Source organism: Aquarana catesbeiana, linkage group LG12 (genome assembly GCF_042186555.1).
Source record: "Aquarana catesbeiana isolate 2022-GZ linkage group LG12, ASM4218655v1, whole genome shotgun sequence".
Lineage (NCBI taxonomy): Eukaryota > Metazoa > Chordata > Amphibia > Anura > Ranidae > Aquarana > Aquarana catesbeiana.
In genome coordinates this window covers 185,482,591-185,505,083 of record NC_133335.1, presented here as the reverse complement: position 1 = coordinate 185,505,083, position 22,493 = coordinate 185,482,591, and the positions used below count along the sequence as shown (strand labels likewise).

General features: G+C 41.5%; 1 protein-coding gene across 1 annotated transcript in view; it reads left to right on the top strand.

Annotated features, from left to right (window-relative positions):
- Positions 1-528: 528 nt before the first annotated feature.
- LOC141113280 (protein-glutamine gamma-glutamyltransferase 5-like) overlaps positions 529-22,493 on the top strand; it is a 74,801-nt gene continuing 52,836 nt past the window's right edge. The window contains exon 1 of the mRNA XM_073606307.1: positions 529-736. Coding sequence (XP_073462408.1) covers positions 727-736 — 10 coding nt within the window. The 5' untranslated portion in view covers positions 529-726. The remainder of the gene's footprint in view (positions 737-22,493) is intronic.

Here is a 22,493-nt window from a genome sequence, read left to right as displayed (position 1 = left end):
CGTATTTTAGTCCGGTGTACGTCATCACGTACGAATCCGTCGGACTTTGGTGTGATCGTGTGTAGGCAAGTCCGTTCGTTAGAAAGTCCGCCAAAAGTCCGTCGAAAGTCTGTCAAAAGTCTGTCGGACTCTTGTAGCTGAAAAGTCCGACCGTGTGTACGCCCCATTATACTCAGTTGTGATGTGATGTGATGTTACTTGTATTGCAAGACTTCGCTTGATTATCAAGTTAAAATTTATAAAAAAAAAAAAATTAGCTTGTCTTGTAAAACACTCGCAGACCAAGTTACTTGCAATCCAAGGTTTTACTGAACAATAATATGAAAATTGCATAAGGCTAAAAACTGGGGCAGCAAAGGTCTGGTGCTGGAATGATTTGTCTACAGCTAAAACTTTCTGACATCTGAATAACATCAGCCAGGCAACACAAAAGAAAGTGCTTCTCCAAGCAGTGATGAAATAATGACTAGATTTATAAATCTGTAGCCGCGCCTACTTTCATTGGCAAGTAGGGGAAAAAAAACTGTTCCAAGTGAGCGAACCAGTTGTGATTTACCAAATCAGAAATGCAGTAATGACTCCTGCCGCCCCACCTTGACTCTGCTGTTTTATGTTCCATCCCGCAGACAACAAAGCAACTAGTGACATCCTGTAGTCTTTCCAGGAGACGCGGTGAAAGCACACAGCATAAAGTGGCAGAACGAAGGGGAAGAGAGATAATAAGACATGGCGCAGGGTAAGTGATATAAAGGATATTTCGTAATCTCGTGAAGCTTGTGAGCCACCTTATATCTGCCCAAAGAGAGGGTGTCAGAGATCAGCAAAATGACAAGCTAGCACTTATTGGACCTATTGGACAAAGTTATTATTTGCATATTTAGCTTGAGAGTCCATGGGTGACATTACACTGTACATGCTCCGCTGCAACAGCAAAGTGCTGATATCTTGGACTCTGGTACCCAACCTGCTGCCCTTCGGCATTTATTATCTGGCTCGTGCAGAACCCTAGTAGCCGGTAGTCTGTGTTTTTATTACCTAGGTGCTTACTCAGACCACCGAAGAAAAAAAAAAAAAAATTTCCATTTCCATAGCTCCCAACTGTCCCTGATTTCGAGGGACTGTCCCTGATTTGGAGCAATGTCCCTCTGTCCCTCATTCCTCCTCATTTGTCCCTCATTTGGGTCTGATCTATATAGATGTATATAAAACGCACTTTTTATCTATCAAAAAGTGTTTTCCAGCGCTAAACCTTTCATCTGATTTCTAAATTGCTGCATTTGTAAATTCCAAAAGCCAATATAAAGGAATAGTGGTGGTAAAAAAAAGCACTTGTGGGTTTAACCAATCTTGTTTTTTTGTACAATTCTCCTTTAAGGGGGCGTGGCAAGGGGTGTGTCCTGTGCCTGCATACTTTTGCTGATAGGTGTCCCTCATTCCCATCTCAAAAGGCTGGGAGGTATGCATTTCCATTCTACAAGCCAACTGAAGGACACAGGAATACAGAAACTGTTGGGTTTTACTGAAACCACCAGGAGGCTGGGAAACCGTCAAATGGAAAAGTTGTAAGCCAGGCCCTGTATAACCGTTCCTCAACCCATCATGCCTCAGTTTTGATAGAAAGCAATATACAAAGCAAAAAACACAGAGCGTTGGTGCACTGTGCTCCTAAAGCAACACAGAGATGCAGAAATAGACAGGAAATCCAAACAGGGCTGTTGTTAGAAATCACAGGGTCCAGTATAGCCTACCTGACAGGGTCTCCCGCACCCTCAGAAAATACTAAAACAATATTTTCACTAAAAATACACTAAAATGAGTATTAGCAAACACAACGTAACTTAGACATTTCCTGCTTAATCTACAGGATAAAACTGTTTCGGCTCTCATTCACATGAGTGCAGAGGCCTGTAGAATGTGAATCAGTGTTTTTTTTTTTTTATGTGGCTATTGCTGTGTGCAGGCAGTGGCGTCTCCAGCTTTCAAATTTAGGGGGGGCACATGGGGGGACAGGGACAAAAGTAGGGGGGCAACTATAAAATGCATATATATATATATATATATATATATATATATATATATATCCTGGGGCCCTTTACTACGACCCCACAACGTGCCCTTTCACATGTTCTGCAGTGAGCTCCCTTCCTACTGTATTGGGGTCCCCCAGGGTGGCAGAAAACAAGAGATATATGTCACCAGCATATCAAGAAAATATAAGGATCCAAAGCAGTGGGAGAACTATCAGGGTTGCAAAGGTTGTCTTGCCTCCGGGCCCTGGTGTTCTGCCACTGTGGGGTTCCCCAGCCTCCTCTTGCTGTCCTGCCCCTGCTATTGACAGCTCTGGTCTGGCATCTCTTGGAATTTACAGGCTGGTCCTCCTGTCCTAAGGACGGGAGAAATCAGTCTGTTTTTTCAGTAACTGAAAGTCCTGGTGGAGTCCTTCCTGCAACTCGCTCTTCTCCCTGCCAATGAGGATGCAGGTGAAGGAGCAGATCAGGCGGCCGTGGTTGTGTGAACGCTCGCATTATGCAGTGTCAGCGAGCAGAGGGAGGGGGGAGGAATCACCCGCAGGAGCTGACTGGGGACTCTCTCCCTCTTAGACATTGATTTTTTGTAAAAAAAAAAAAAAAAAAAAATTTTTTTTGGGGGGGGGGGGGGGGCACATGGTGGGGCACAGCATAATGTTGGGGGGGTCAGGGCCCCCTCTAGCCCCCCCCTAGGGTCGCCATTGTGTGCAGGTAGGCTATTTTACACTATGGGGATGCAGCAGCTGTACGAACAGAGCCTCAGGTCCTACTTTGATAAATGTGTGGCTGCCGGTGTATGACCTCCAAACACTGACAGTGTGTATTGGGGCATCTCACCTGCACACTTATCAAATTGGGACCTGTGGCTGTGTCCATACAGCCGCTGCATCCTCATAGAGTAATAGACGTCTCCAGCTCCACCCTTTAGGGTCCGGAGACCCTGTATCAATGATCCCTTAATTTTCTTTATTATTTTTTCAAATTAATTACCATTTTTTTAAATGATTTTTTTTTCTAAAATGTATTTTTTACAATGTTATTATTTTTTACATTTTAAAAATGTTTGTTACATTTTTTTTTTTACAATACTGTTGGGGGGGGGGCGCTTTGGTGAGATATCAGAGGTCTAAGCAGACCCTTGATATCTCACCTTTGAGACAGAGAAAGGAATTGAGGGCACAGATTCTTCCATTCCTTTTTCTGCAGCCTCTGAAGATGAATGAACAGGAGACAGAGTCTCCTGTTCATTTATAAACTGAAATAATAAACTAAGTTTACTCTTTTTCAGTTATGAATGAACAGAGTGAGTGATCAGTACCGATCGCTCACTTTTTGTCCTTTCAGAAAAAGAAGTGGCTAATATATGACATATTTACTGGCCCTTTCCCCGTTCTCCATCCTGATTGTGACATATCACCATGTGTACCTGCAGCCACTGGCAAGACAGGGAAGCCTGCAAGAGGGGGGTCCAGGCATACAGGGGGGCATCAGATGTGGGCGGGGAGAGGAGCAATTACAGAATGATGCCCAGTGTCTGTGTCTCTCCCTCCAGCAGCTAAAAGCTGTCTGGAGGGAGAAAACTGGCTTTCAGCTGCTGCAGAGAGCTGCACAGGGCATCCTTCAGCAAATGCTTCCCTGTCCCACTGTACCAATTTCCCTTGCTGTCCGGGCCCCCGTGTGTGCCCAAGCATCCTACAGGAGGACCACTGACAGGCAGCCACTGACAGATCTGAACAGAGGACAACCAGAAAGACCGTCTTCCAATCTTATTCTGATGAAACCACCTGCAAGACATGGGAATCTGCTACCAAAAAAGGAAGGCCACAGAGCAACATGCTGACGCTCATACCAAGACAGGAGAGATCATTGCCGAGGGGAATAGCTTCACCTAATGAGACACTGAGCCCACACCAGCAATAGCTGTATGCCAAACAACCCCCCAACAGGTGGCACGACATACTACCTAACTAGGAAGAATAGACCAAACAACAGGATGTGGTCAACAAAAAGAACACTGGGAAGTTAGTCCAGTACAAATAAAAAAAACGGGCGGTCAGTCGAGGTAACAGTGCCCAAAAACAGTTTTACAAATGAAGACCAGTCTGTCAAAAAGTAAAAGGCCCAAGCCTCACAGTGTCATCCTTTGAAAGCATGGACGGCAGGTTCCAGGAACAGACTGAGGTTGCCTGGCCAGACAGCCAAGGAGATATTCAAGATGGTGAGAAGCCGCACATTGAAATATCCTGGTGGAATAGTCAAAGGACCCTAGGAGTCTCTGCTCACAGGATCTGACTGACTTCAGCAGTAGCCAATGGCTTCCACTGCTCTCAGCCAAGCTTGTGAGAGGGGGGTGAGAGGAGAGAAGACCGGCAGACGAGCACAGCGCTGGATCAATACAGGACTCAGGTAAGTGTTTAGGGGGAAGGGCACAGCTAGTGGCAAAACATTTTTTACCTTAATGCAAGGAATGCATTAGAGAATAAATGTTTTACCATTAGATTCACTTTTAGGTGAGACTCCAGGTAAACAGTTACATTTAGAGTGGGAATACATACAGTATATAAGTATTTTTTTACCTAGAGATGCCTGCACATACCTACAGAACCTCTCATTGCCTCCTCAGCACCCAATTGCCGGGCCATTCCTAAATTGTATGCAAACCTTAACAATGAATCTCTCTTACGTGCTCCCTTTTGGACTGTTAAATATATTGTACCGCTGAAAGTATTTTAATATATTGATAGGTAAAGTTGATCCAGGGATCATCCGATTGCCTCTTGGGGGATCAGGAAGGAATTAAGGAATTGTGTATATAGGATTGTAAAAAAAAAAAAAAAAAAATTGTTTTGTTTTCCCCTTTTTATTGGTTGAACTGGATGGACTTTGTGTCTTTTTTCAACCATACTAACTATGTAACTATGTTCAATGTGTACAACAGATTCTTGTTGATCCTGCCAGAAAGCTTGTAAACTGATAACATCCTGTGCTTCTTGCCTGTGCTGTACTCTTATCAGTTAGCGTTTTTCCCAGTTTTAGCTCTCTAACACTGTCCCAGGGTGACAACGCTGCTGCTCCAAAGATACAGTACAGTGGTTGAGGTTTGTCATCATAGGACAGAAAGTGGAACAAGCATGAAAAAAACAAGCTAATGCAGCTACCATAGCAAAAAGAGAGTACCTCAGGAGTGGGACTTTGAAGTACCAAGAACAGTTGAATATATCAAAAAAGTACAACATTTATTAAGACAAATATACAGACAGTGATTGGTAAAAAAGTTGGTTGATCAATAAAAACAAAGAACATGGGATACAGTGAGCAACATGGAATCAAACCACTAAATGAACCTAAGGATCTACTGTCAAGGGTAAGACAGAGGCGTTCTATTCCGATGCGTTTCAACAGAAATAGGTGAACATCTTCTTCAGGGACAGACGTATTGGGGAGACAGCAGCTTCACCGCTGTTTTGATGCACAACAAGATATGCTCAGGTTAAACAGATAGATATAATTGGTCTATACTCAATTAAGACTGCCTATCTTTCCCTTTCCATCGGGGATGTTGCAAATATATGGCCCTGAAGCTAAGATCCCCTCTAATTGTCATAGTCATCCAGTGTCCCATATGACATACATGCTTGACATCAGTGCTTCATGCACATTGGTCCTTCGGGGGCTCTGGACCCTTTAGGAGGCCTGCGGTTTACATTTGGGGTCACTCCTGGTGCTCTCCTCTTTCCCTGCCTGTTTGTTGTCACTCCAGGGGTCTCTACCCTCTTGTTCTGAGCTTTGATCTCCATTGGTTGAATCATTCATATATGTGATTGAGTTTGCATAAAGCTGGAGCCACATAACCTACTGTCCCTGAAGAAGATGTTACCTATTTCTGTTGAAACGCATCGGAATAGATCTCCTCTGTCTTACCCTTGACAGTAGATCCTTAGGTTCATTTAGTGGTTTGATTCCATGTTGCCCACTTTATCCCATGTTATTTGCTTTTATTGATCAACCAATTTTTTTACCAATCACTGTCTGTATATTTGTCTTAATATATTTTGTACTTTTTTGATATATTCAACTGTTCTTGGTCCTTCAAAGTCCAACTCCTGAGGTACTCTCTTTTTGCTACATTTATCAGGGATGTGGACCTAAACAGTTATCCAGATAGTTGGCAAAATATTTATTCAGCCACCAAATACCACTTCAATACAGGACACTTCCCCCTTCCTGCCCAGGCCAATTTTCAGCTTTCAGCGCTGACGCAATTTGGATGACAATTGCGCGGTCATTTAACACTGTATCCAAACAAAAATGTTATCATTTTTTTCCCACAAATAGAGCTTTCTTTTGGTGGTATTTGATCACCACTGGGTTTTTTATTTTTTGCGCTACAAATAAAAAAATACTGAAAATTTTGAAAAAAAAAAAAGGTTTTCTTTGTTTCTGTTACAAAACTTTGTAAATAAGTAATTAAGTAATAAGTAAAAGTAATCCTTCACTGAAGAGGCTGCACTGACCGGCACTGATGAGGTGGCACTGATGGGCACTGATGATGAGGCACTTATATGCAGCACTGATTGGGCACTGATAGGCGACATTCATAAGCAGCACTGATGGGCACTGACAGATGGCACTGATATGCAGCACTGACAGGTGGCACTGATGGGCACTCATAGGTGGCAGTGATAGGCGGCACTGATGGGTACTGATAGGCGGCACTGATGGGCACTGATAGATGATATGATAGGCAGCACTGATTAGGAGGCACTGACAGGCAATCACTGATGGACACAGATTGACATTTCAATGGGCACTGATTGGCACTTATTGGCATCCCTGGTGAGCTCTAGTGGGCATCCCTGGTGAGCTCTAGTGGGCACCCTCGATGGGTCTGCACTGATAATCAATGCACTGATTATCAGCGCAGACCGCTCCTGTCAGGAGAGCAGCCGAACGGCTCTCCTCTACTCTTGACTTCTCAGCGCGAGTAGAGGAAAAGACGATCAACGGCACTTCCAAGTTACAATGTGAAGAGCTGTGACTGGACACAGCTGATCACATGATCCAGAGCCTACGTCAGGCTCTTTACAGGGATCAGAGATGCGATGTGTCAGATTGACACACCACACCACCGATGGGCGTGCGCAAGCAGATTATCCTGGTTATCCAGGTTATGATGCCCAGTCAGGATAATGCAACCACTTTCCAGCCATCATTTTCCTATATGGCGGGAGGGAAGTGGTTAAGGTCTGATGAGCTGCAGTTTATTAAATTTTTGCTTTTGTGTTTTGATACACTTTAGTAGGCAAAGCTCTGGCGCATTTTAGTAATGATGGAGTTTGCCCATCCACCCACCTACCACACATTTCTGTTATCCAATAAGGCAACCCATCATAGTAATGGGTTAATTGGAACATGTGGGGAAAGGTGTTGGGTAAGCTTTTACATTAGCTAGAATAATCATTCACCAACATGACAAATCCTTTGGTTGATAAAATCAGAAACCTATATGCATTTGAACTGTATATGTAGCTGTTTGTTTGAAGTGTCACTTTAATTTTGGGTAAGGTTAGAGTAAGCTTTAGGGTTAAGTGTTAGGGTCAGGTTAAGAGGTAAGACCAGAGGTTCAGTGTTAAAGTATAACTGAAGGAAAAACATTTTATAGTTTTGGATGGAGTAGAAACGGATTAGAACACCTGCCAGGTTTGTATTGCTGTCTGTGTACCTATTAGGGAGATTCACCCCCTCTATCTGTCCTGTTTACTGTTATCACCAAGAGTAAAAGTGAAAGAAAATCACTAATTTTAGGTTGTCACCAAAACAGGAATAGTGGGGAAATCTTTCAATTAGGACCCCAGCTCTGGTGACACAAGGGATTTTCTCACTTTGATGGGAATTCCTCTGACTTCATATTTTGGCTATGGAACAGGAAGTGAAGAGTAATCTTCCCAGTAAGATACAGATGGCAAAACACCCTCCTTTACCCAATGAATCCAAAAATGTAAAAAAAAAATGTTTGCCCCTATTGTGACTTAACCGCTTCCCAACCTCCTCACGCAGATATACTGCGGCAGAAGGGCACGTACAGGCAGATTAACGTACCTGTACGTTGCCCTTTAAGAGGTGACTCGCGGGCGCGCCAGCTGGGAGCTCCATGACCGGGATCGTGGGTCCCGTGGACTCGATGTCCGCAGACATACCCGCGATCGTCTCACGGTGAGGAAGAACGGGGAGGTGCTAATATAAGCATCTCCCCGTTCTGCCTAATGACACTGACACTGATCACCGCTCCCTATAATCGGGAGCGGTGATCAGTGATGTGTCACACACAGCCCCTCCCCCCCACAGTTAGAATCACTCCCTAGGACACACTTAAAGTGGTTGTATACCTTTATTTGTAACTTTTACCTACAGGTAAGCCTATAATAAGGCTTACCTGTAGGTAAAAAAAATATCTCCTAAACCTGTAAGGTTTAGGAGATATTCCCCTCGCAATGAGTCGCTGACTGCAGCGGCACATGCGCACAGGGGACTCTCGGCCCGGCAAACTCCGGAGCTTGCCGGGCAGAAGTCTCCCGCGCACATGCGCGGGAGCGACGACATCGCGACTCCGGCCACTCACAGCGCCGGAGCCGCGATACCCGGAAGACACGCCGAGGGGAGATGTCAGCTCCCTCGGCGTGGACCAGGTGAGATTCCGGCGCCTCGTTCTAAGGTAAGTATCTCATAATGAGCTAGAATGCGGTGCATACTAGCTCATTATGCCTTTTTCCTTGCAGGTGTAAAAAAAAAAAAAAAAGACAGCGGGTATACAACCGCTTTAACCCCTACAGTGCCACCTATTGGTTAAGCCCTTCACTGCCAGTGACATTTTTACAGTAATCAATGCAATTTGTTAGCATTGATCGCTGTATTAATGCCAGTGGTCCCAAAAATGTGTCAAAATTATCCAATGTGTCCGCCATAACGTCGCAGTCATGATAAAAAAATCGCTGATCGCCACCATTACTAGTAAAAAAAAAATATCAATAAAAATGCCATAAAACTATCCCCTATTTTGTAGACGCTATAACTTTTGCGCAAACCAATCAATAAATGCTTATTGCAATTTTTTTTAAAAACTGAGGAAAAAAAATGTTTTTTTATATATTTTTTGGCAATATTTATTATAGCAAAAAGTAAAAAATAATGTGTTTTTTTCAAAATTGTCGCTATTTTTTTGTTTATAGCGCAAAAAATAAAAACCGCAGAGGTTATCAAATACCACCAAAAGAAAGCTCTATTTGTGGGAAAAAAAGGCATCAATTTTGTTTGAGAGCCACGTCACACGACCGCGCAATTGTCAGTTAAAGCAACGCAGTGTCGAATAGCAAAAAGTGCTCTGGTCAGGAAGGAGGTAAATTCTTCCTGGGCTGAAGTTGTCAAAGGAGTTGTAAAGGCAGAAGTTTTTTTTTATCTTAATGCAATCTTAATGATTGGCTCTCGCGGCTGTCAATTCAAAGTCAGTTAGCCAATCTGGGGAGAGAAGGGGCAGGGCCGGGGCTTCGTGTCTGAATGGACACACAGAACTGTGACTCGGCTTGGGTGCCCCCACCACAGGTGTCTTTTATACAGGTAACAAATTGAGATTAGGAGCACTCCCTTTAAGAGAGTGCTCCTAATCTCAGCTTGTTACCTGTATAGAAGACACCTGGGAGCCAGAAATCTTGCTGATTGCTAGGGGATCAAATACTTATTTCACTCATTAAAATGCAAATCAATTTATAACTTTTTTTGAAATGGGTTTTTCTGGATATTTTTTTACCAATAAAACTATAGACTGATCATTTCTTTGTCAGTGGGCAAACACACAAAATCAGCAGGGGATCAAATACTTTTTTCCCTCACTGTATATTCAAAACGTAATTTTCCTTTTTAGGTTTTGGATAAAGTAGGTAAAAGTTAGAACCTCTGTTAGGTGTTTTTTGCTGTCTGTAGCCCAGCAAGGGAGACTCATCTTCTGTATCTGTTCTGGTGACCATTGTCAATAGGAAGAAAATGAATGCAAAAAACAAAAAACAAAAAAAAATACATAGTTATCAGGATACAAGGTACGGAGAAGTATTCTAATGGGGACCCCTGCATCAGTGATCACAGTGTAAGGCCGGGTTCATACCTATGCGAATTAGATGCGGGTTTCTCCGCATCCAATTTGCAAAGCAGGAGAATGTGACTGGCTCCCTATAGAGCCGGTTCACATATCTCCGTTACGACTGCGGAGCGCACTGCACTGATTGTGCGTCTCTGGCTCTGTTCCAGGGCCAAATTCAGGCATAGAATCGGCCCTGATTCATCCCTGAAACAGGGAACAGGGACGCACAGCGCTCCTGTGCGATCCGCAGCGGGTTAAAATGTAAACCCGGCCTCAGAGACACATCCCATTGAGTCACAGAGATAGAAAGTGAAGGGGAATATCCCAAAGGGAAAATTGACAGGATTTAAGCATCATGGTATATTAAGGTACTTTTTTTTAATTTCCTTCAAGCACCAAAAGCCAAACAGTAATGCCGCGTACACACGGTCGGACTTTTCGTCTACAAAAGTCCAACGGACGCCGACGGACTAAAGCTGGCTGGTAATCCGATCGTGTATGGGCTTCTCCGGACTTTCAGCAGACTTTTTCAGCCTCAAATCCGACGGACTTTAGATTTGAAACATGCTTCAAATCTTTACGTCGTAACTACGACGGACCCCGAAATCCGCTCGTCTGTGTGCTAGTCCGACGGACAAAAACCCATGCTAGGGCAGCTATTGGCTACTGGCTATGAACTTCCTTATTTTAGTCCGGTGTACGTCATCACGTACGAATCCGTCGGACTTTTGTGTGGTCGTGTGTAGGCAAGTCCGTTCGTTAGAAAGTCTGCTGCAAGTCCGCCGAAAGTCCGCCGGAAGTCTGTCGGACAGGCTGTCGGACTTTTGTAGACGAAAAGTCCGACCGTGTGTACGCGGCATAAGAATTACAGCTCCAGGTTCTTGTAGGCGAAAACAAACATACTAAAACATTAGACATCATTTTCAAATTTATTTAAAATTAATTTCAAATTATTTTAAATTAATTTCAGTACTAATTGTTGTTTTGGCTCTGAAATTTTATATAAATGTATATCAGTCTGTTCACTTTTTGGAGACAAATGACTCAGCCAGCTTTGTGGTTAATCTAATCAAGCAATAAATGCCAAGAATAAGAATCTGGTTTCGCTACGTATTGTCCGATGTTGCAATGTTCACTGCTGTGTTACTTCTAAAGATCCAGGTCAATTAAGGCTTTGTTCACACCTATGCAGGTACGATATTGCATGTTTCTTTTAGGGCATTTCATTCATTTCAATAGGCTGCCCTACATGTGAAACTTTGCAACAAATTCACAAAAAACGTAAAAAAAAGTAAAGCATTTGCAACATTTTTCTGGCTTTAAAGCTGTATTAGAAAGTCCTACGTCAAAACTTTTGAAAGCTGCTGGGCACGCAGTAAATACAATGCAACCCTTGTACATCCTGTTGCTATGGCTGAAACAAATGTATTAACCACTTGATGACCAGCAACGTACCAGTATGTCACTGGACTTTTGAGTGGTATTGTTTTTTAGCCGGTGGTTAGCTTTCTTGTAAAAGAAATCCTAGCGGCTAATTAGTTGCTGGATTACTTTTACAAGCAGTGAGAGGGAACGTCCCCCACCACCGTTTTCGGCTCTCTCGGACTCTACCATCCCACTGGAGAGTATAGACGGCAGTTCCGCCGGTATAACATGGAGCTGATCGGAGACCGGAATAGCTTTGATCATCTCTATGGTCTAAGAAACTGTAAGGGATGAGTGATCTGATCACTTCTGGTTTTGTGGATGTAAATAAACCCTTAGGACCATGTGACCCAGTTACAGTGTGCTTTAAAAAGTAATGCATGCACTACTTTGGTGTGGTACGGTGCACCAAACCGCATAGAACCACATGTAAATCTCACAGGAACACACCGTACGCTCCTGTGCAATTCATGTGCGGGCATGGTGTGAATCAGCAATCAGTGGTTGAAAAAAGCATCAGAACATACTGAACTTGGTATGAACCAAAGCTTTTAAGGGCAGAGGAGAGATGTGGGGTCTAATAGACCCCACATCTCTTAATAAAGTGTACCTGCCACTAGCTAAATCACCTGCAAGTCTGTGACAACTGCCGCCTGTAAGTACATAATTTGTAATTTTTCTGAAAAGTTAGTGGCTTGTTTACTTTTACATGTTATCTATATGCATTTTAGGGTTGCTAAGTCCTAGAAATCCAGTATAATTATGTTAACAAGTGAAGGAGATTATAATGAGGACGGTATGGGACACACCCTTAATTAAATTTGAAGAGACACAAATTGCTTTATTCCCTGACATAACACGCAGAACTTTAATGCAATGCAAAATGGTGCATCCATTACTGGAAGCAATGCAGAAGGCTGAAATTAGATATAGATGGGGATTTCCTTTTGGATTAATAGCAACACGAGATGGGAAAACGGCGGTACTCCGTACAAAAGATGATTTTAAAAAGTTTGTGGAGATACTGGACCTCCCGCTAATTGACTTTGCAGATTGGAGAAGAAACAATATAAATAGCATAATACAACGCCCTGAACCTTGGTCTCAAGTTCCAGAGAAAAGTCGACAAAGGACTAAAATAAAGAATTTAAATAGAAATGTTCCGAAGCACTGAGAAGGAGACGGGGGAGGGGAGGGGGGATGGGGGGAACATTTTTTTTTTCACCTTTCCCCCTTTTTTTTTTTTTTTTTACCCCCCTTTTTTTTTCTTTTTTTTCCCATTTCTTTCCTCCCTTTCCTCCTCAGTGCCGAGCATAGAAAAAATTGTAATAGAATGAAAAGGAAGCAGCTATATAAAAAGAAATTAGAAAGAATGGTCCGGGGTATAAATGAGGGAAAGGGTACCCTCAGTACAAATAGGTAGGTCCTGATGAGGGATTGGATAATCTGCATTAAACAGAGGGGTGGGAGGGTGAAGGTAGGGTAGGGAATGCCCGCAGGGGATTACCCTCCTGGTAGATGGTACACCCTAAGTAGCAGGGTGTTATGTTGTGGTGGATGTGGATTTTTAGATTTTAGTACAAATTCCCTAATAGAAAAGGAAAAGATAATAGTTGGCAATGGGTTAAAAAAGCGTAGATTCTGTACATTTTTGGAGAAAATAAATGATGGTTAACTCACTGAAGATTATGACATATAATGTAAGGGGGTTGAGTTCACCCCAAAAAAGGGGCCGCCTATGGCAGGAGGTGCGTCACCAGGCGTGGATATAATCTACATGCAGGAGACGCACTTCATGCCGGGATCGGTTCCTAAGCTACCGTTATCTCACTATAACCAATGGTTCCATACACTATCTCTTATCGCAAGGGCAAGGGGCTTATCTATAGCTTTTGGGAAAACATGTCCATTGATTTCCACAGCAGTACAAACAGATCCAGAGGGGAGGTTTTTATTTATTAAAGGAACTTTGTATGGGTTTTGTTATATGTTTGCTTCCTTATATGCCCTAAACAATGGCACGGTAGACTTCCTATTGAAAACGTTAAGAAAGTTGGAGAAGTTCAGGGAGGGATGTGTAATTTGGGGGGGGGGGATTTTAATATTATTTTGGACCCTGAATTAGATACTACATCAAGAAAAACAATTTTCTCATATAAAGCACTTAAACAATTAAGAAAATACTTACGAAGTCTCCACCTGGTGGATGGTTGGAGGGTCTTTAATGAGAGGTTGAAAGATTATAGCTACTACTCAAAGACCCATAAAGTATATTCTAGATAGGATCTATTCATGGTGGACCAGTATTATCTGGAATATGTTAGAGCCGTGACAATAGAACCAATAACAATCTCCGATCATGCACCAGTGGTGATGAAGTTTCTTCCGGTATCTGTCAACGGGAGCAAATATGGAGATTAAATGAGTCATTGTTAGATGACGAGCTGAGGATATACGGAAGAAAATGATTAGTTATTTCTAAGAAAATAGAGCAGGAGAGGTATCAGAACAAATTATATGGGAAGCCCACAAGGCCGTCATTAGGGGGGAGCTGATAGCTCATGGGTCGCGAGTTAAGAAAAAGAAAAGGAAGGAGATGGAGGATTTATTAAGAAATATACATGAGTTAGAGATCAAACATAAAAACAGTCTTGACCCTGAGGAAGCTAAACAGCTGGAAACGCTTAGAACAAAACTCTCCACATATCTTGATAGAAGGGATAAGGATAAATATAGATTCTTTGCACATAGATTTTATGAACATGGGAACAAATGTGGCAAACTATTAGCCAGTAGGGATGAGCCGAACACCCCCCGGTTCGGTTCGCACCAGAACCTGCGAACGGACCGAAAGTTCGCACAAACGTTAGAACCCCATTGACGTCTATGGGACTCGAACGTTCGAAATCAAAAGTGCTCATTTTAAAAACTAATTTGCATGGTATTGTCCTAAAAAGGGTTTGGGGACCCGGGTCCTACCCCAGGGGACATGTATCAATGCAAAAAAAACTTTTAAAAACGGCCGTTTTTTCGGGAGCAGTGATTTTAATGATGCTTAAAGTAAAAAAAAAAAAAGTGAAATATTCCTTTAAATATCGTACCTGAGGGGTGTCTATAGTATGCCTGTAAAGTGACGCGTGTTTCCCGTGTTTAGAACAGTCCCTGCACCAAATGTCATTTTTAAAGGAAAAAATCTCATTTAAAACTGCTTGCGGGTTTAATGTAATGTCGGGTCCTGGCAATATGGATGAAAATCAGTGAGACAAACGGCATGGGTACCCCCCAGTCCATTACCAGGCCCTTTGGGTCTTGTATGGATATTAAAGGGAACGCACTGCACTAACTGTAAATAGTCTAGCTGCCTGACTGTGGTACTAATAGGATCAAAAGAACACAAGCAATTTTCTTCAGGTAGCTGTATTTACTGTAACAAGACAAGCCTGCCTGTCAGTAAGAAGATAACAGAAACGGATCTAGCTGAACACTGTGAGCAGGACGCACTGCACTAAATGTAAATAGTCTAGCTGCCTGACTGTGGTACTAATAGGATCAAAAGAACACCAGTAATTTTCTTCAGGTAGCTGTAAATACTGTAACAAGACAAGCCTGCCTGTCAGTAAGAAGATAACAGGAACGGATCTAGCTGAACACTGTGAGCAGGACGCACTGCACTAAATGTAAATAGTCTAGAAGATAACAGGAACGGATCTAGCTAAACTGAATACAGTGTGTATATATATATATATATATATATGCAACACCTGGGATGCATATATATAGACAATACACTTTAAGTGCAGCTAACTGACTGACTGTCCTGCCTAATCTAGCTAACTCAAATGAAATGACACTGTCTCTCTCTCTCTCTATTTCTCAGCACACCGGAACACACTGCACAGGGCCGCCGTGCAGGCGGCCTTATTTAGTGTGGGGCGTGTACTAAATCCCCTGAGCCATAATTGGCCAAAGCCTCCTTGGCTTTGGCCAATTACGGCTCTCTGTTAAGGCGGCGCTGTGATTGGCCAAGCATGCGGGTCATAGTGCATGCTTGGCCAATCATCAGCAAGCAATGCACTGCGATGCCGCAGTAAATTAAGGGCCGTGACGCGCCACACGAATTTGGCGCGAACGGCCCATATCGTTCGCAATTCGACGAACGATCGAACAGCCGATGTTCGAGTCGAACATGGGTTCGACTCGAACACGAAGCTCATCCCTATTAGCCAGACAATTAAAAAAACAACAAGAAATTTCCCACGTTCATAATATACGAATAGGTAAAAAACAGATAATAGACACAAGATCCATAGCTATGGAATTTGAGCAGTTCTACAAGGGCCTATATAATATCCAACCAAATTCGTCAGGATTAGAAGAAGGGATTCAAGTGGAGGACATTAGAAATTATATTAAAGAATCTGCATTATCACCCCTCACTTTGGAAGTGGTGGAGAGGTTAGAGGAGCAGATTACGGTAGAGGAAATAAAAAATGCAATAAAAAATTTACCAATGGGGAAGAGTCCAGGGCCGGATGGTGTAACAAATGCATATTATAAAAAATGTATTAATATCTTGACTCTACCAATTTGCAATTATTTTAACCAACTTACAGCTACCAACCCGTTACCCCCAGAAGCTTTGCTAGTTTTTGTGACAGTAATACCAAAACCTGGGAAAGACCCACAATACTGCGCAAACTATAGACCTATCTCCCTTTTGAATTCAGATACCAAATTACTAGCAAAAATTCTAGCAACTAGATTACAGGATAAAGTAATACAGTTGGTACACTCTGATCAAACGGGGTTTATGATGGGACAAGAAACTAAGGATAACACCATCCGGGCCCTTCATGTTCTCCATTGGATACAGAATGGACCTAATAAAACACCAAGGGTAGTGTTATCAATGGATGCCGAAAAGGCTTTTGATAGAGTGAACTGTATATTTATGATGGAAGTACTAAGAGGAATAGGGCTGGAGGAACGGATGATGGGGTGGGTATCAGCACTATATGCTGGACCAAGGGCAAGGGTAAAAGTTAATGGGACCCTATCAAGAGGTCTGGATATACGAAACGGTACAAGGCAAGGGTGTCCACTGTCCCCAATATTATTTGCCCTCGTGTTAAAACCTTTCCTATGCAAAATAAGGGAAAATAAAGGATTAAGGGGAGTAGAAATACTATATGAACAAAATTACAGTCCTCTACTTGCCAAAATAAAAGAGGATTTGCATAGCTGGAAAGGATATATGTTAACAATGTTTGAGAGGATCAACACCCTTAAAATGAACATAATACCTAGATTATTATATATACTGTACACAGTACCCATACCACTCCCCCAAGTATTTTTTAAAAAGGTACGTAAAGAATTCCTATCCTTCATATGGAAGAATGGAAAAGCTAGAATAGCATATAACATCTTACGCAGAAGGAAAGAGGAGGGAGGAGTAGGGTTGCCAGACATTGCAATGTATTACAGAGCAATGACTCTGGTACGTATACTAAACTGGTGTCATGACTCTGAAAACAAAGCATGGGTGTCGATTTAAAAAAACATGGCAGAAAGGGATTTAGCGGGGGCACCATGGATACCAGCCAAGGACAGGGGACTATCTAAATGGACATCTCCATTAACTCGAAATACACTGGCAGTATGGGACAGAATAAATAAAACGGGTAAATATACTCCTAAAATATCTCCTTTAGCCCCATTGGGGGTTATCCATAGTTCCCCCCCGGGAGAAGAAAAGGGAGCGCTAGGTCCATGGGAATCAGGAGGGAACACAATGTGTTTAAGATATGCCCCCCTAGGCACTCTTATGTCCCAAGTAGAACTGATATCTTTACAAGGAGACATGAAGATGGCAGGATGGAGATATAACCAAATGCGAAACTTTAAAAAAAAAATAGAACACCAAATAAGGCCCCAAAATACATTAACCAAATTTGAGAAGATGTGTATGAAGATATCAGAACCCAATCATTTAATGTCACAGATGTATAAACTAATGCTTAGCGAACAAGAAACCACAACACCATATTTTATTAAAGAGTGGGAAAATGAACTAAACTGTACATTTACCCCATCACAAAGAAAAAAATTAATAGAAGTAACACACTCATCATCTATAAGCTCATCTATTCTGGAAATGTGATACAAATTTTTGACTAGATGGTACAGAACCCCGGTGCGATTAGCACAGATATATCCAAATGCAGATAATCGTTGCTGGAGGGGATGTAAAGATAGGGGTATATATCTTCATATTTGGTGGACATGTCCTAAGATCAAGGAATTTTGGGAAGAAATAGCCCCATGGATCAAAAGAATGTCAAATAAATTTAAAGAATTAACACCAATACATTTCCTGTTCCATGGGACTATTGGATCCACAAGATCTTATAAAAATAGTCTCACACCACATTTACTAAACGCAGCAAAGAGGTTAATACCCAGGTACTGGAAACAGGCTACATGCCCCACATTAGAAGAATGGAAAAGGGAGGTGGAGGAGATGATGGAGGCAGAAAGGTGGGTTTATAAGACCAGAAATAAACAGGACAGATTTGAAAAAATATGGGCAAAGTGGGAAAACTGATAAGGTGTTAGATAAAATTAATTAGAAGCCATTGCCGGAAGTCAAGACAAATTCTAAAGGGGAATTTGATGATGGGGAAAAAAAAGTAGGGAATGATCCACAACATTCCTTTTATATCTTTTTATTTTTTTTCTGTATTTGTTGTTTGCTGATAAGACTATTAAATTAAATTTGTGATTGTGTGGCGTATGCTGATTGTACGGGATGGCTCCCTCTGAGGCATTTGCTTACCTCTTCTACTCTCCCCCTTCCCTTACCTCTCCCTTTTTTGTTTTTGTTTTTTTTTTTTTTTCTCACGTAATAAGTTAATAACATACACAAAGCACAGGCACGTGAAAATTTTGAAGTATTATAATATATTCATAATGAGTGGAGGGTTTATCCCCCCTATCCCCCTCCCCTTTATTTATTTTTTTTTTTCACTCACATTTAATAAGTAATAATAGAGGTAGAGCACAAACACTTGATATTTTTGAATTATTATATAATCAACTAATAAATAGGGTAAGTTTTCCCCCCACCCCCTCCCCCCTTTTTTTTTTTTTTTTTTCTCTCCTTTTCACGTAATAAGTTAATAAGATACACAAAGCACAAGCACTTGAACATTTTTGAATTATTTTATAATGCATTCATAAATGAGGGGAGGGTTTACTCCCCCCCTTTTTTTTTTCACACATGACAGGTCAATAATTTATATAGAGCACTAATATTTGAAAAATTTAAATAAGTTTTATAACACGTTCATAAAATTGGAGTTTTTGGTTTTACTTTCTTTCACGTGTAATAAGTTAATGACACATATAGAGCACAGCACTAGAAAGAAGGTCTTTTCCCCTTCTTTCAATTTTTTTTTTTCCCTCTCCTTTAACACGTACTAAGTCAACAATGTATACAGAGTATAATATTGGAAGATCTCAAATTATTTTTATAGCACTCTTATAAAACTGGGGTTTTTTTTTGTTTTTTTTATCCTTTTATCCTCTTTCTCTTTTTTTAGGGTATGGGGGAGGGGGTGTAGAAGGAGCCATCCCTGTTGGCGTGTATATATAAACCAGGATATTAAATATTGTCCTCTGTCTTGGGGATATGAGCCATGTAAATGTTTATTGTAATAAGAGAAAAATGTTTAATAAAGAATGAATTATAAAAAAAAAATAATTATGTTAACAAGCATTTAAACTTTGATATAGGTGTCACAACTTGTACATATTTGATGTATTTGTTACTACAGTTAGTAGCACTAGCAAATGTGTGCCTGCTTATTAAAAGGGGTAGAATTCAGTAGTATAAATGGTACAAATAACTTCTGCTTGCCAATATGTCAGTAATGTGATTATTAATGCTATAGAGCAGCCCTTTTCAACCAGCATGCCTTGAGGTTTCTTCAGGGGAAAATGCCTAAAAATGTATCAAAAATTGTATACAAGCTAGGAGGTGGATTAAGCCTGCCTTTTAGTTACACAAATGCCGCGTACACATGATCTGATTTTCCGACAACAAATGTTGGATGTGAGCTTGTTGGCGGAAAGTCCAACCGTGTGTATGCGCCATAGAACATTTGTTGTCGGACTTTCCACCAACAAATGTTGGCTAGCAGGTTCTCAAATTTTCCGCCAACAAATTTTTGTTGTCGGACTTTACGATCGTGTGTACACAAGTCAGTTGCACAAAAGTCCAAGCATGCTCGGAATCAAGTACGAGCCGGAAGCGCTCGGTCTTGTAAAACTAGCCTTCTTAATGGAGATATCACGTACGTCTTGTATGTCACTACGTTCGTAATTGTTGGCCAACATTTGTATGACCGTGTGTATGCAAGGCAAGTTGGAGCCAACAACCTTCAAACAAAAATCCACGGTTTTGTTGTCAGAAAGTCTGATCGTGTGTACGTGGCAAAAGCCATTGGTTTTCATTATGCACCATTACGACTTTCTAGACACTGGCATCCCAACAATCAATGATGTCATCAATGACAATCGTCTGACCCTAAACTTTACTGGGCAGATGAACGGCAAATCAATTTCCTTTTTGGTTGTCACACTTTTTAGTGAGGATGGCCATATTCAGTCTAGTATATATAGAAAACCCAATTCTGGTAATGCGCTACTCGGTGCTGACTCAGGACATCCTCATCATGTCAAGCGGGGCATACCTGTAGGCCAGTTTCTCAGACTACGGAGATTATGTAGTAGGGCTGATGATTTTCAGAGAGAAAAGAAGAGCATGAACGATAGATTTTTGAAGAGGGGTTACGATGAGAACACGCTTTAAAGGGCTATTAATATTGCAGAGGGTACAGAGAGAGAAACTTCTGTGTGATAAAATGCCTAGACAAGAAGGTACAAATATTCTAGTTTTCTCAACCCCCTTTAGTCTTGAATTTCGGAAGATTAAAAATATTTTGACACGTCATATTTCTATCCTTTGAGGATGACATTTTTGCCAAGGTTTTGTCAAGGGGTTTTAAAGCAGTTCCTCGTCGGGCCCCCTCTTTAAGTAATTCCTTGTCACCCAGTGAGTTCAGACCAGGCTCTATAAATAGGACCTGGCTGGATTTCAAGGGGGTTTACAAATGTGGCTTCAATAACTGTCCGTGCTGTCCTTGTGTTGCAAAAGGAGACAAGTTTCAGTCCACTACTAATAATAGAGTGTTTAATATTAAGAGTTTTATTAACTGCAACACAAGGTATGTGATCTATCTGATCACATGTAAGGCTTGTAGAATCCAATATGTTGGACGCACTACGAGGAGATTGAGAGATCGTCTAAACGACCATATTGGAAACATTGGCAGGAAACAAGCCACTAATGTAGCCCAACACTTCAATCATGCTCATGGTGGTGATACTAGTTTGTTACAGATACAGGGCATAGAGAAGCTCAACACGCCCAGTAGGGAGGGAGATAAATTCAGAATCCTGTATAAACGGGAAGTATTCTGCATCTTTTCTCTAAATACCAGAATTCCCCAGGGGTTAAACTTCGAGTGGGATCTAACTCACTACTATGATTGAGGTATGTTACTGTAATTTGGGAATCTCTTATTTATTAATATGTGGCGATCTTTCATTAAGTGTTCTTGCATGGCAAGACCACTTACTGTTATCGCACATATATATTATTATTATTATAGCCAAATTTACCACCCTAACTCCTCCCACAATTTTTACACTACATAGACAAGTAATATACCGAAACGTGCGGATTGTTCCCGAATGGTGTGCTATTACTTTGTGGAACGTTTTGCCGAATGGTTCACAAAATATCGTCGTTTTTGCGGCGAAATTGGTCCCATAGGAATGAATGGGGAAACTAGAGTGGGAGGTGACAAAAGCTGAAAAATCAGAACATGATTTCTAAACTGCTGCCACTCCCTCATTTTCAAGCCCACCTACACAAATCTTATATGAAAACGTTCAGCTATCCCTGTTGCCACTAAACATGTCCACGGCTAAGCCATAGTCCTGATAGTTTTCACAATATGACCATTTGTTTGCAACTCACACCGTCCATTGACATTCATTGAAACTACACTCTAGCCCATTCAAATTTGAAGGGCAATTTCTAAACTGCGACTGTGCCTTCATTTTTAATATTTCAGAGACATACTATGTATCAAAATCTAGGTCTGGGTCTTGTGATTCTCACAATATAAAGATCTTCGCTGTAGGATTTATAGTTTTTAAAATACGGTCATTTGAATTACTGCACAGTTACTACATCTATCATGGTCCTGTGTATTGTGTATTGAGCAGTATTTGTGAAGCATAAACAGGACATGAGCGTTGCTAGGAAACAGTGATTGTAAACACAAGATGCTGAGACACCCCAAATGCATGTGGTCATACCTTCATCTGCTAGACTTGATAATGCTTGTAGACTCCTCCCACATTTTTTACACTACAGAGGACAAGTAATATACCAAAACGTGCGGATTGTTCCCAATTGGTGTGCTATTACTTTGTGGAACGTTTCGCCGAATGGTCTACAAAATATCGTTGTTTTTGCGGCAATATTGGTCCCATAGGAATGAATTGCGAAATGTTCAATGTCATTTAATTGGTGTCCTATTACCTTGTGGAACTTTGTGAAAAGCTGAAAAATACCATTGTGAATCCGGCCTCAATGTCATTTAATTGGTGTGCTATTACTTTGTGGAACGTTTCGCCGAATGGTTCACGAAATATCGTCGTTTTTGCGGCAATATTGGTCCCATAGGAATGAATGGCGAAATGTTCAATGTCATTTAACCACTTCAGCCCCGGAAGGTTTTACCCCCTTCCTGACCAGAGCACTTTTTACAATTCGG